A 10,748-nucleotide genomic window follows, 5' to 3' on the forward strand; every position below is an offset into this window, starting at 1 on the left:
TATTTTGAGGGGACAGCAAATTTACACTGTTATACAAGCTGTACACTCACTACTTTACATTGTAGCAAAGTGTAATTTCTTCAGTGTTGTCACATGAAAAGATATAATAAAATATTTACAAAAATGTGAGGGGTGTACTCACTTCTGTGAGATACTGTATATCTAATTAATAAGCGAGCAAATCCAAACACACCTAATGTTCATTCCACTTAACTGATTTAATTTTGTCCAAAGCACAAAAAAATAATAAAACCATGTATTAAAATGAACCACATTTTTTTAGATTAATCAAGCAATCAAAATTTGATAAACGTTTGACATTTACAGTCATTTGCTATAACACTAAAAAAAACAAAAAACTAAACAAAAATAAACCCAAATAAACCAAAAACAAACCAAACTATAAAATAAAACACAAACTAAAATAAAAAATAAACCACAAAACAAAAAACAAACTAAAAACAAACCACAAACAGCTTGGATGTAGGTGTGGTTAATTCTACAAATATTAAAATGAGACAAAAAAAAAAGAGATATTGGGTGTTGTCTATCAAGCCTTGATAAGCTGGGTGAACATCAAGTGTCATAACTCAGCCATTGTGTAACACCAGATAAAAGGCATTAAAAAAAAATATCACAAAACGCCATCCTGCCTTTGGGTGACCAAGCACTTCTTTAGCTGACAGATGCTTCCAGCCACTGCTAGTTGTGTATTATTCCCAAGGGAAATGTCTCCAGCTGTTCCCTGAGGTAAATGCATCCACTCAGTTGTCACGTGCAATAGCCGTCCTGCAGATCCTATTGTGAGGGAGCAATTACAATGTGCTGGAATACCAGTGAAAAAACAAGAGTCTCTGAGGTGTTTTAGGGCGACTCAGGGCTGAGAGGAATAGCTCAGCCAAAAATAATAAATCATCATTTACTCGCTTGTTCCAAACCCATATGACTTATTTTGCAGAATGTCTGCTCTTTTCTATACGACAGAAAACAATGGGCACCAAGACTGTCAAGCACCAAAATTATCAGTTAAAATGATCAGATTCTATTCAACATGGTGCATCAAAATGCAACACATGTCAATGAGTCTCATCATAAGAATAATAAATCTGCTTTGCCACGCCATTCAAATAAATGTGTGAACAAGTTTTGGTAGCTATACAACATAAGAGAAGACTTTTTCGTGAATAATGACTTAAATTTGGCCTATTCCCAGGGTTATTGTAGCTAACTAAAACCATAGATTATTAAATTATATAATAAAATATATATTTTGTTACTTAAAATAAACATTAATTTAAATAAAGCAAATCCATTTGTTTTTTAATCTAGTTACTAGGACAGCATTTATCATTTTCATTTAGTTTACTATGCACTACTATGTGTGATGTATTAAAATAACAAAAACTAAAACTAACAAAAAATAATAAAAACTATCTAGATATTAAAAAAAAATTATAATAAAAATAAACACAATTATATAGTTAAAACCTTAGCTAAAATTACACTCTAAAAAATCTGTAAAAATAGGGCACAATATACTGTATAATTTGAAGGAATTTTTCCGTATACATTTTTTTTACAGGTGTTTTACCAGTATTTAGAATTGAACACTTCATTGCATTGTGTTTTCGAGTTAACAGAAATGTCCGGATTAAATAACGGATTTATTTTTACATTGAAAATGGAAATGAAAAACATTAATCAAAAATTACAATAGTACTGCAATAATACTAAATTTTCCTCACACATAGGCTCCAAAACACTTGGAATATTTGAATTGTACTTTTAAAGTGCTCAGGAAGAAAACCGAACAAGAGAATGAGAGCACAATAAACATTTTCTTACCATTTATTTCAGTTTTATGACATAAAGAGCTGTTCTTGGTCAGGAAACAAACACAGAACGATTGAACAATTGAACAAACCCCTCCAAAATGTCAGAGAACCACTTGAAACAGGTGTTTTCATGAAGGGCTGGCAACGTAGTGAGTCTACAGTGAGAACAAACTGAACCTTTGTGTAACTATAACAAACACCAATTACAGTACGAGCCAGAAACTGTCATGGCAGTGACAGTGATAAAAGTCATGCTGGGTATCAAAAAGTCCACCCAACACTTACATGTGTGCTATGACAAACTCTGAAGGACGGCATTTCTGCTGGTGATCTGCCCTGAAGTTAAGGAAAGGCTCTGGAATACAGCTGTGAATGGATTCTATTACAGCATGTGATGCTTGGCCAAGAACTTGACAGACCTGAAACCTGGGATCCAAGTACTGGCACATTCCAATCTAAATCAACAAACAAATATAGTACGGAAAAAAAATACAGCACAATCCCTTCAATTTGTTAATAACCAAAAGGATTTTGTTTTCTTAAAACTCATTTATTAATATAAATCCAAATACCTTTACATAAACTGCACGTATATAAAATTCACTGTATGTATTGCCGTCTACATATGCGTTCTCCAGTGTTAAGGAACATAACATATATTCCACATTGTATAAAACTGTTTTCTTGCGTACACTAAAGCACTTCGACACATACAAACGTTGCCTTTATCAAACTACGAAAATAAAATAATTTCGGATGCTATAAACATTACACTTTCAACGAGACGAAAATATTGCTTAAAGCGGCGAACGCTGAACCTGAGCTGTGCAGAAGAAAAACTGTAGGGACAAAGTACTTGTGTGCTTCATATTAGCTTCTTTAGGGTTTTACTGTAGTATCTAGACACATACAGAGAGAATCAGTCATTTTTTTCCCCACTCACACCCAGCTTAATACTGCATCGCCCTCTAGATACACCTAAAAAAAAATGTTTGCGTTCATGAATGACAGGAAACTACAATCGAGATGCTTTCTAATGTAACACCCGTTTTTTTGGTCTGAGCACATTCTGTTCTCACCATTCTTTGTGTAATGAGCACAATAGATCTCATAATCCTCCTGCTAGGCGGTTCATAAATCAGCGGTTTTGATAGCGACTGCCCAAATGAGATCCCGAATGAACAGATTGGTGCGGCCTTGAGGTTATGCGAGCAGAGCATTACAAATCATCTCATAAAAACTATTTTAGCATCTCTCTAGGGGACTCTAGAATACGCCACACCCCTGACATTTGCGGAATCATGGAATATTCTATTGCGGAACAAACGGATAACCACCCATGTGCTCATCAGAACCGTTCATTACACATATTACAGCTTTAAAACAATGAGAAGTCACAAAGTCACGGACTAGACCGTTAATTCCCTTAAAACAGACTGATCAAAATGGAATGTTTTCCTGAACGTATGCTGGCGTTCCTGAGGGCAAGCGAGACACTAATGCATACAAGACATGATTCCTGTCATGAAACAAATAAAATGGGACCCGTTTGGGAATAGAAACTTGAGCGGTGAGGGCAAAAAGACACTTAAAGAGACAGTTCAGCCAAAAATGATTTTTCTGTTATTGTGTACTCACCCTCAATGACATTCCAAACCAATATGACTTACTTTCTTCTGTGGAATACCAAAACATTTTTTTTTGTCCATGCAATGAAACTCAATGGGGTCCAAATTGTATTGGACCCCATTGACTTTCATTGCATGGAAAAAAAAGAAGAAGTTATTTTGTGTTAAACAGAAGAAATTCAAACAGATTTGGAATGACACAAGAGTGAGTAAACAATGGAAAAAAAAAAGAAGTGTCATTTTGGCTGAAATATTCCTTTAATAACAGAGTAGCCCGCCCTGAGCCAATTCAATTGCTAATTAATAAAGTGATCAGCCTGAGCAAGCGGTTACAGTACAAATGCTTCAGCGGTCATGTGCTTCTTGCATCTTTGGTCAAGGATCATGTATAGAGTAAACAGTAGAAAAATACAATCATAGTAAATAGCAGAAGATGCATATATATCTCAACAGATCAGGTCGTAAAAAGGCCTAAAACACACAGCGTAAAGTGGCCTTCTGTTCGCACATGTACTGAATCAGGCCACCTCCCAGGATCCTTAAATTAGCTTGATGCATCAGCCTCTATTTCCTAAAGCACTCTGCACTATGACTGAATGAATAGAACTATATATAAAAAAGCAAAAGTGAAATCCTATCCTGCAGGAATGCATGTAGAAACAAAAGCAGCAGCAAAAAGTGAAGAAAAAGACAAATACTTGAGCTGGAACCTGCCATAAGCACCATCTGTATATGCTTGAAAAGCTCAACTGCGCTAGAGGACAGTTTCATTTTACATGATAATACCTGACTCTAGTAAGTCAGTAATGATGTTGGTGTGAGATACTGTCATTTTAACGTCTGGTAGGTGTCTAAGAGCTTCAATAATGGAATGCAATAGAGTACAAGTGTCATGCATAGTCCTTTGGAAAGTATCAACAAATGTAGAGTGCATCTCTTGCTCAGCACTAAAGTCGTCAGGGGACCTAACAACACAAACACAACACAAAGGAATATTTAAGGAATTCCACTAATACTTCACAAATAGGGTACATAAACCATGTACTAATACTTGAACTAATGGGGAATGAACTCACAGACTTATCAAGAACTAATTAAGCGCTAGCATGAGATGACTGGAATCAGAGGGAGTCATGTGAATAATGGCCACTTTAACTACATGTTTTGATAGTTAATGCATTAGATTGGCAGTATTACAAAGAATCTGAAGTAGCCAAAAAAACCTTAATTAGATTTTAAATGGGATTATTAATTTAAATGATAAAGCGCGGTTATCCAATAATGTTCTTAATGTAACAGCAGATGTGAACGTGAAGCAAATGTTATTCAGGCATTAAAATCTGAAAAAATGAAGTCATAAAAATGAAAGTCAGAGCAGGTTTTGCCACTTCACATTCTTTGTAATAGAAATCATTTGATTAAGTTGAGTGTTAGGTGTTACAACAAATATGTACAAACATGATGTTAAAGCTGTTTTTAGTGACTCCTGTCGCACATGATTAGTTCTTGATTAGTTCATGCCTTTATTCGATCAGGACTTCTCGTGTACACTTTTCATAAAGAGTTACCGAAATTCCTGTAGCTACTGACATTGAAGGGTACCATGATTTTTTTCGTTCTGGGATGGGGAAATACGAGTGTAGTGCTATCAGCAGTGTCTAATGTTAGGACAGGAAGGTCTTTAAAGTGCGCCAGAACATCCAGGTTCAAATGAACAGATAAAGGAATGCCTCTGGACTGCCTCTGCTTCGAGATACAAACCTCCTCCACTTTTGAGATGGTTTTAAAAAAACAAAAATAAAAAGTCAGTCATTAATCACAAGACCATCCAGTTTGCATATGCTGGCCACTCTCTCTCAAAAAAAAAAAAAAAATTCTAAACTTTATACATCTAAAAAAATATATATAGATATGTAGTACCAACCTATATCTTCATAAAATAATATTGAATATATAATAACATTTCCTAAAGCTAACGTGCAAATTTGAATCAGCGTAAGGTAGAAAGCATCATAGAAATGTTGTTTTGAGTGAATATTCTTGTAGGCAGCTATTTGACTGGTTGTGATCCACATCCTCGGCCTGTTTCAGTAGAGACTTTTGGTTTGAATGGTCCTCGTCTTCCAGCTTTTGCCCCCCAAAAAAGCTGGGTGGCGTCGTGAGCTGCATAGTCTCTGTTTGAGGAAGCAAGGGAGTGGAGGTGAGCAACCCTATCTGACAGAGGTCTGTCGGGCTCAGCGGGGCCTCCAAGCCTGTGCTATCCAAAACAGTCCTGGAGGCTGGAGTGTCTTTGGTGTACAGCAGAGTGCCTGCAGCGGGACTCGAAGGTTCCTTCACGCAGTGTAAGTTCTCTGATAGAGGGCCATCTGAGCCCTGTCTGCAGGACTGAACTTTTTCCTGCATTCTGAAGTCGAGTGTGATATGGTTGTCAGAGTTTTTTGAGCTTAAAGGTGTGTCCCGCATCTCCATGCTCTTTGATGGGATGGGGCTGGATATAGGTTTATCCTTCTCTTCGGTGCTACTCATGTGGGCTTGCTTTACCCTGGGCCTGTAGTCTTTCTGAAAGGGCCTGCAGAGAGGGAAAAATGGGGCGCGGGGGGGAAACAGTGACCCGAGGGAGCCCAGCTTCATCTGGCTCTGACTCAGGAAGATCCTGCGCATGTCCATTGGCAGTTTGTCCAGTTGTCTTCCCACGTGGACAGGGTTTGGGAATAGAGTTCCCTGACAAGCTCTATAAAAGTATCTGAGACATGAAAACAACAAAGAGTCAGCAAAAACTAAAACTCCTATGAGCACTGCAGTTACATGGCCACTGGCAGCAGATACCAGCCCCAACAATTTGATGTGCATTTGTACATCTTAGAAAGCACAAAAATAACATTGTTTTAATGACTTCTAAATATATATATACACTATAAAAGTATATATATATAATTATAATATATTTATTTAATAAAAATGTTATATTTAACAAATTTTAAAATGAAGATTTAAATTTTTTTTGTCAGCCAAACCCTTTTGACATAAAAATTTCCTTGAGATTTTAATATTTCAATAATTTCACATTTTTAACATTTAATTTTTATTTTAAAAAAATGTAAAATTTATTTTAAAATATTTTATAAATATCTACTTTAATTTTGTATTTTATTATTTAATTATCAGCTCATTAATTATTAACTATTAACTATAATATAATATAAGATATAAATCTGTGATTCAAAATCTAAATTAAATCTGAAACTACAGAGAAAATGAAATAAATTAATAGGAAATTGTTTTCTGCACTTTTTAAAACTGTGGTTATGCTAATAAAACATAAATATTAAATATTTGCTAAATTACATATTCATATTACGAAATGATTTAATTACACAAAATTCTAAAGCACTTTGAACTAAACTGCAAAACATTACTGCACCAAATTCAACTTATAGAAATATATTGGCATAAATATTCCTCATTTGAATGACAACATATAAATCGGTGTGTAAAAAATGTTTGGTTCAATTAACTTAATTTAAATAAAATACTTCCAACAGGGTTTAATAACGGTTATAGATACCTGGGAAGAAGAGCGGCAATAGGTGTGACAACACACAGCAGGTAAAATATAGGTTCTCCCAGCAGCCTCTGCATGGTCCAATAAGTGTTGGAGGGAGAGAAACAGGTTGGGCAGGAAGCATTGTAGCACAGCGCCACAGTAAAGAAGAGAGCTATACTGAAGCCAATCGACACCCAGTTCATCCACGTCTGTGAAATAATTAAAGACAATCAAGGCAGGGTTAACAAAGAGTTGCTAAATTGCCTGAAGTAGATATTTTACAATGACTCAAAATAATAATCAAAGGTGTTTCTAGTAATTTCTATTACATAATTCCATCTCCAAGTTTATGATTTTCTGCTGTACAAAGCTGTAACAAAAGTAAAGCTTGTTGTTTCAATCCTGCTTTTCTCAGTCAGTCACATTTTGGAACTGAAATGGGCTGCACATGGAAATTCACTTTCACTTCGAATGCGCATAGGGCGACGACCTTCCACATGTTCTTTGGCCTCAACGTTGCACTCACCTCAAATAACCTAATAGGCGTTCACTCGCTCTCTCCAGTACATGTGTTCATTTTCCCAGGCAGCATGTGGAACGATGAAGCTGCCAGCCCAACTATTGGAAACGTTTACTCTCTACTTGAGCCATTTACTGTGAAGAACAGCCTCTTTCACACCAGAAGCCATCATCATGTCCGGAAAGACAGTGAGGCTGCAGAGGACATTTTTCACGCACCGAAACTTGTCAGCTGAAACTTTACAGCGCCGGTGTAATGGAAAAAGCTCTAATCCAATTCACGCTCATAAATCTAAAACAGCGACTCAGGAAAAGAGGGAAAAATAGAGGAGAATCAGGTAAGGGCTGCACGCATACATAAACGCAACTCGCAATATAATACTACGAGCACTGGCCACCCTGTGTGTTGAAATTGAAATACACTTTATTGTCCCCAAAGGGGAAATTTGTGTTGGACTCAAGGTGTTTACACCTTGTAAGAGAGACGAGCACAGTGGGCTGGACTGAGGCTGCCTGCATGGGCTGTCAGGCTGATGTATGGCTCCTGATGGCGCAGTATCTCCCGGTTCAAACCAATAATGGAGGCTCCCTGCATAAATGTCTCTGGTCATGTCAGCATCATCCTGGTCTTCCTCGCCACAGAGTTCAGCCTCATTTTGTACTTGGAGAAAGAAAGGAAAGGCTTGCTTTCTCTATCCCCTTGCACATGTGTGTGAGATGGGTTTTGGATTTCAGCAAAGCTAAAGCACTTCATCATTTCCAAATCCTAACCATTGTCAGATGAATCGTATACAAGATGTATATATACTCGTACATATTGCAACACCCTAACAGATTGTTTTAGAGTAAGTTTAAGCAACAATGACATATGAAGAAAATGGATTAGCTACAAAGATGATAAAGAAAATAATAAAATACCATAGCAGTACAAAGTCAGTATCAGGACTGCTGCAGTTATATATAAAATACATTTTAAAGACTTGAACCACTAAAATTATTACTGTATGTCAATAAAAAATAAATTAATAATAAAAAATCAAATTAAATACAGGATAAGTTTTTCCATAAGTGGATGAATGAAATAATAATATTTATTTTTATTATAACTTAAAATTATTGTGTTAGAAATGTAAATAATGTTAAAAACATTCCATGTACCATATAAATATGAATACACAAATACACAACATTTAACTATATACATGTAAAATGCCACGCAGGGACATCCTTGAACTAACTGATGGCGTAAACAAACTACTCAATCGATTTATTGAAATGAACATTAATCAGATTGAAAACGGACTTCACTATTCTTATCAGCATTTTTGCTAATGGTGTTTAGGGTAAGAAACCGAATAAGCAGGTTTAACCAGAGACCCTCACCAATCATAACAAGCACACAACCGTCTTTACACTGCAAAATCAGTACAGAAGAACCATGGAGATTGACTTTTAGGAGTAAGTTTGACTGAGTTTTAGCCACTACATCCTATTACATTTTGCATATTATAAAACAAGACTCACCCAGGTTTTGGTTTCTATGCCTAAGTGCAGCAAAATGGTGAAGAGTGCCAAGGTGATGATGGGAGTGCCCCATGTAAACAAATCCACATCCGAGTCAACGTAAGCCTGCAAATATATGACATGCACACAACACTGTTGATTACTTACAGACCCTACTTTTTTTATTTTACTTTACATGCACAGCACACTGCAAAAAGTGCAGTTAAAATATCAGAAAATTCTTGAAACAAAATGTTTACTTTAAAGCATTAACTATAAACTAAAAACATCTGCCAGTGCAATAGACAAAATACACTAATATTAAAGACACAATCTATGCAAATCAGTCTTAATGCTACAAAGTCTTGCTTGAAGTAAGCTTCTCTTATTTGAAGTTTTTTTTCGAACATTTCTGCAGTGCACTCAAACTTTAAATACTGCACTAAAAAGGTTCCATCAAGATCAGATGGCCTCCATCCTAAGGAAGACATACTTGAACAGCCATGGATTTTGCATGGACATTTCAGCGAATACTCAAAGCATTCTAATCACACTTACAAAGTAAGGGATGAAGAAACAGATGAGGCTTTGGTAGAAGGCATCAATCATGTTCATCCAGAACATGTAGGGTTTATATTCCTGTAAAAGAAATTCAAACAATCAGATCCAGGCACACGATTCCAGACGATGTTTTATTATAATGTCATTAGATGTTCCACTAATGGAGTCACAGAACGCAAATAAATGGCAAAGTCAAAGGAAAATCTCTGCAGAGGCATATGGTTAGCAAAGCAGAGGCAACCGCTGCAGTTTAATTATCCCAGGTTGCAAAATTTCACCACTCTCAAGACGATTGGTGGTTTTTATAAAATGTTTGCTCTTGCTCGTGCTGTTTTCTCCCTCATGAAACTCAGCACAGAATAAAAGACCCATTTTGAAAAGGGTCAGCAAAAAACAATCAAAGCAATAACTGTGGCAAGCGCTGCACGGGTAATATACTTCATCTGCTTATAGAGGAAGCGCTGACGCTGCAAACCGCAGGCAACTCATGTGTGAATACATGTGGCAAAAAGCTGTTCATGGGTTTTTATTTACCATTTACATTACACTTTCAATAGTCTTTTCGTTCCCAATTATAATTAAATTCACGGAGTTCACGGATGGTGTAATTATGTTCTGTCCAGTCAGCATGTACCTCTGAGTTTTGTCCATTCATGTAGAGCTGCGGCAACTCCTGCAGGGTTTCTGCTGACACATCTTTGTCCAGGGTGCCGGTGATGAGCTGAGGGAATGCGGAGAACATCAGGTTGAAGAAGATCAGGTACCACTGATCAACCATGGCTGACCCAGAGAACCCACAGTAGAACTGATACCAGAAGATGAGGGCAACGAACATCTAGGGTGAGAGAGAAAGACAAAAGACAATAGAGGGGAAAAAAAAGGTGAGAGAAAGACTAAAAAAATCTACAATGAGGTCTGCAGCTGTTGCCTCATTATAAGTCATGCATCTTCATTACGTCCAAGACGTTTCTAGGACCTCCCCAAGAATAGATCTTCATTAATCAAAGAGTATATGAAGAACAGACAACAACGTTTAAGAGCTTCTAGCTATAAACTATTGACATCATGAAACTTCAACCTGTTAAATATGGCGTTATTTTAATGACAAATGTCGAGAGCGCATTATTGTAGCGCGAAAGCACATTAATACAATGCGCG

The 10,748-nt window shown here is 36.5% G+C and overlaps 1 protein-coding gene across 1 annotated transcript in view; it reads right to left on the reverse strand.

The window, feature by feature from the left end:
• Nucleotides 1-5,446: 5,446 nt before the first annotated feature.
• Nucleotides 5,447-10,748, reverse strand: part of LOC107673579 (probable phospholipid-transporting ATPase VA) — a 54,058-nt gene continuing 48,756 nt past the window's right edge. Inside the window, exons 17-21 of the mRNA XM_016467216.1 lie at nt 10,225-10,425; nt 9,588-9,668; nt 9,051-9,155; nt 7,029-7,216; nt 5,447-6,206 (exon numbers count right to left, since the gene is read on the reverse strand). Coding sequence (XP_016322702.1) covers nt 5,474-6,206; nt 7,029-7,216; nt 9,051-9,155; nt 9,588-9,668; nt 10,225-10,425 — 1,308 coding nt within the window. The 3' untranslated portion in view covers nt 5,447-5,473. The remainder of the gene's footprint in view (nt 6,207-7,028; nt 7,217-9,050; nt 9,156-9,587; nt 9,669-10,224; nt 10,426-10,748) is intronic.

The sequence above is a fragment of the Sinocyclocheilus anshuiensis genome, unplaced genomic scaffold (assembly GCF_001515605.1).
Source record: "Sinocyclocheilus anshuiensis isolate Anshui unplaced genomic scaffold, SAMN03320099.WGS_v1.1 scaffold44, whole genome shotgun sequence".
NCBI lineage: Eukaryota > Metazoa > Chordata > Actinopteri > Cypriniformes > Cyprinidae > Sinocyclocheilus > Sinocyclocheilus anshuiensis.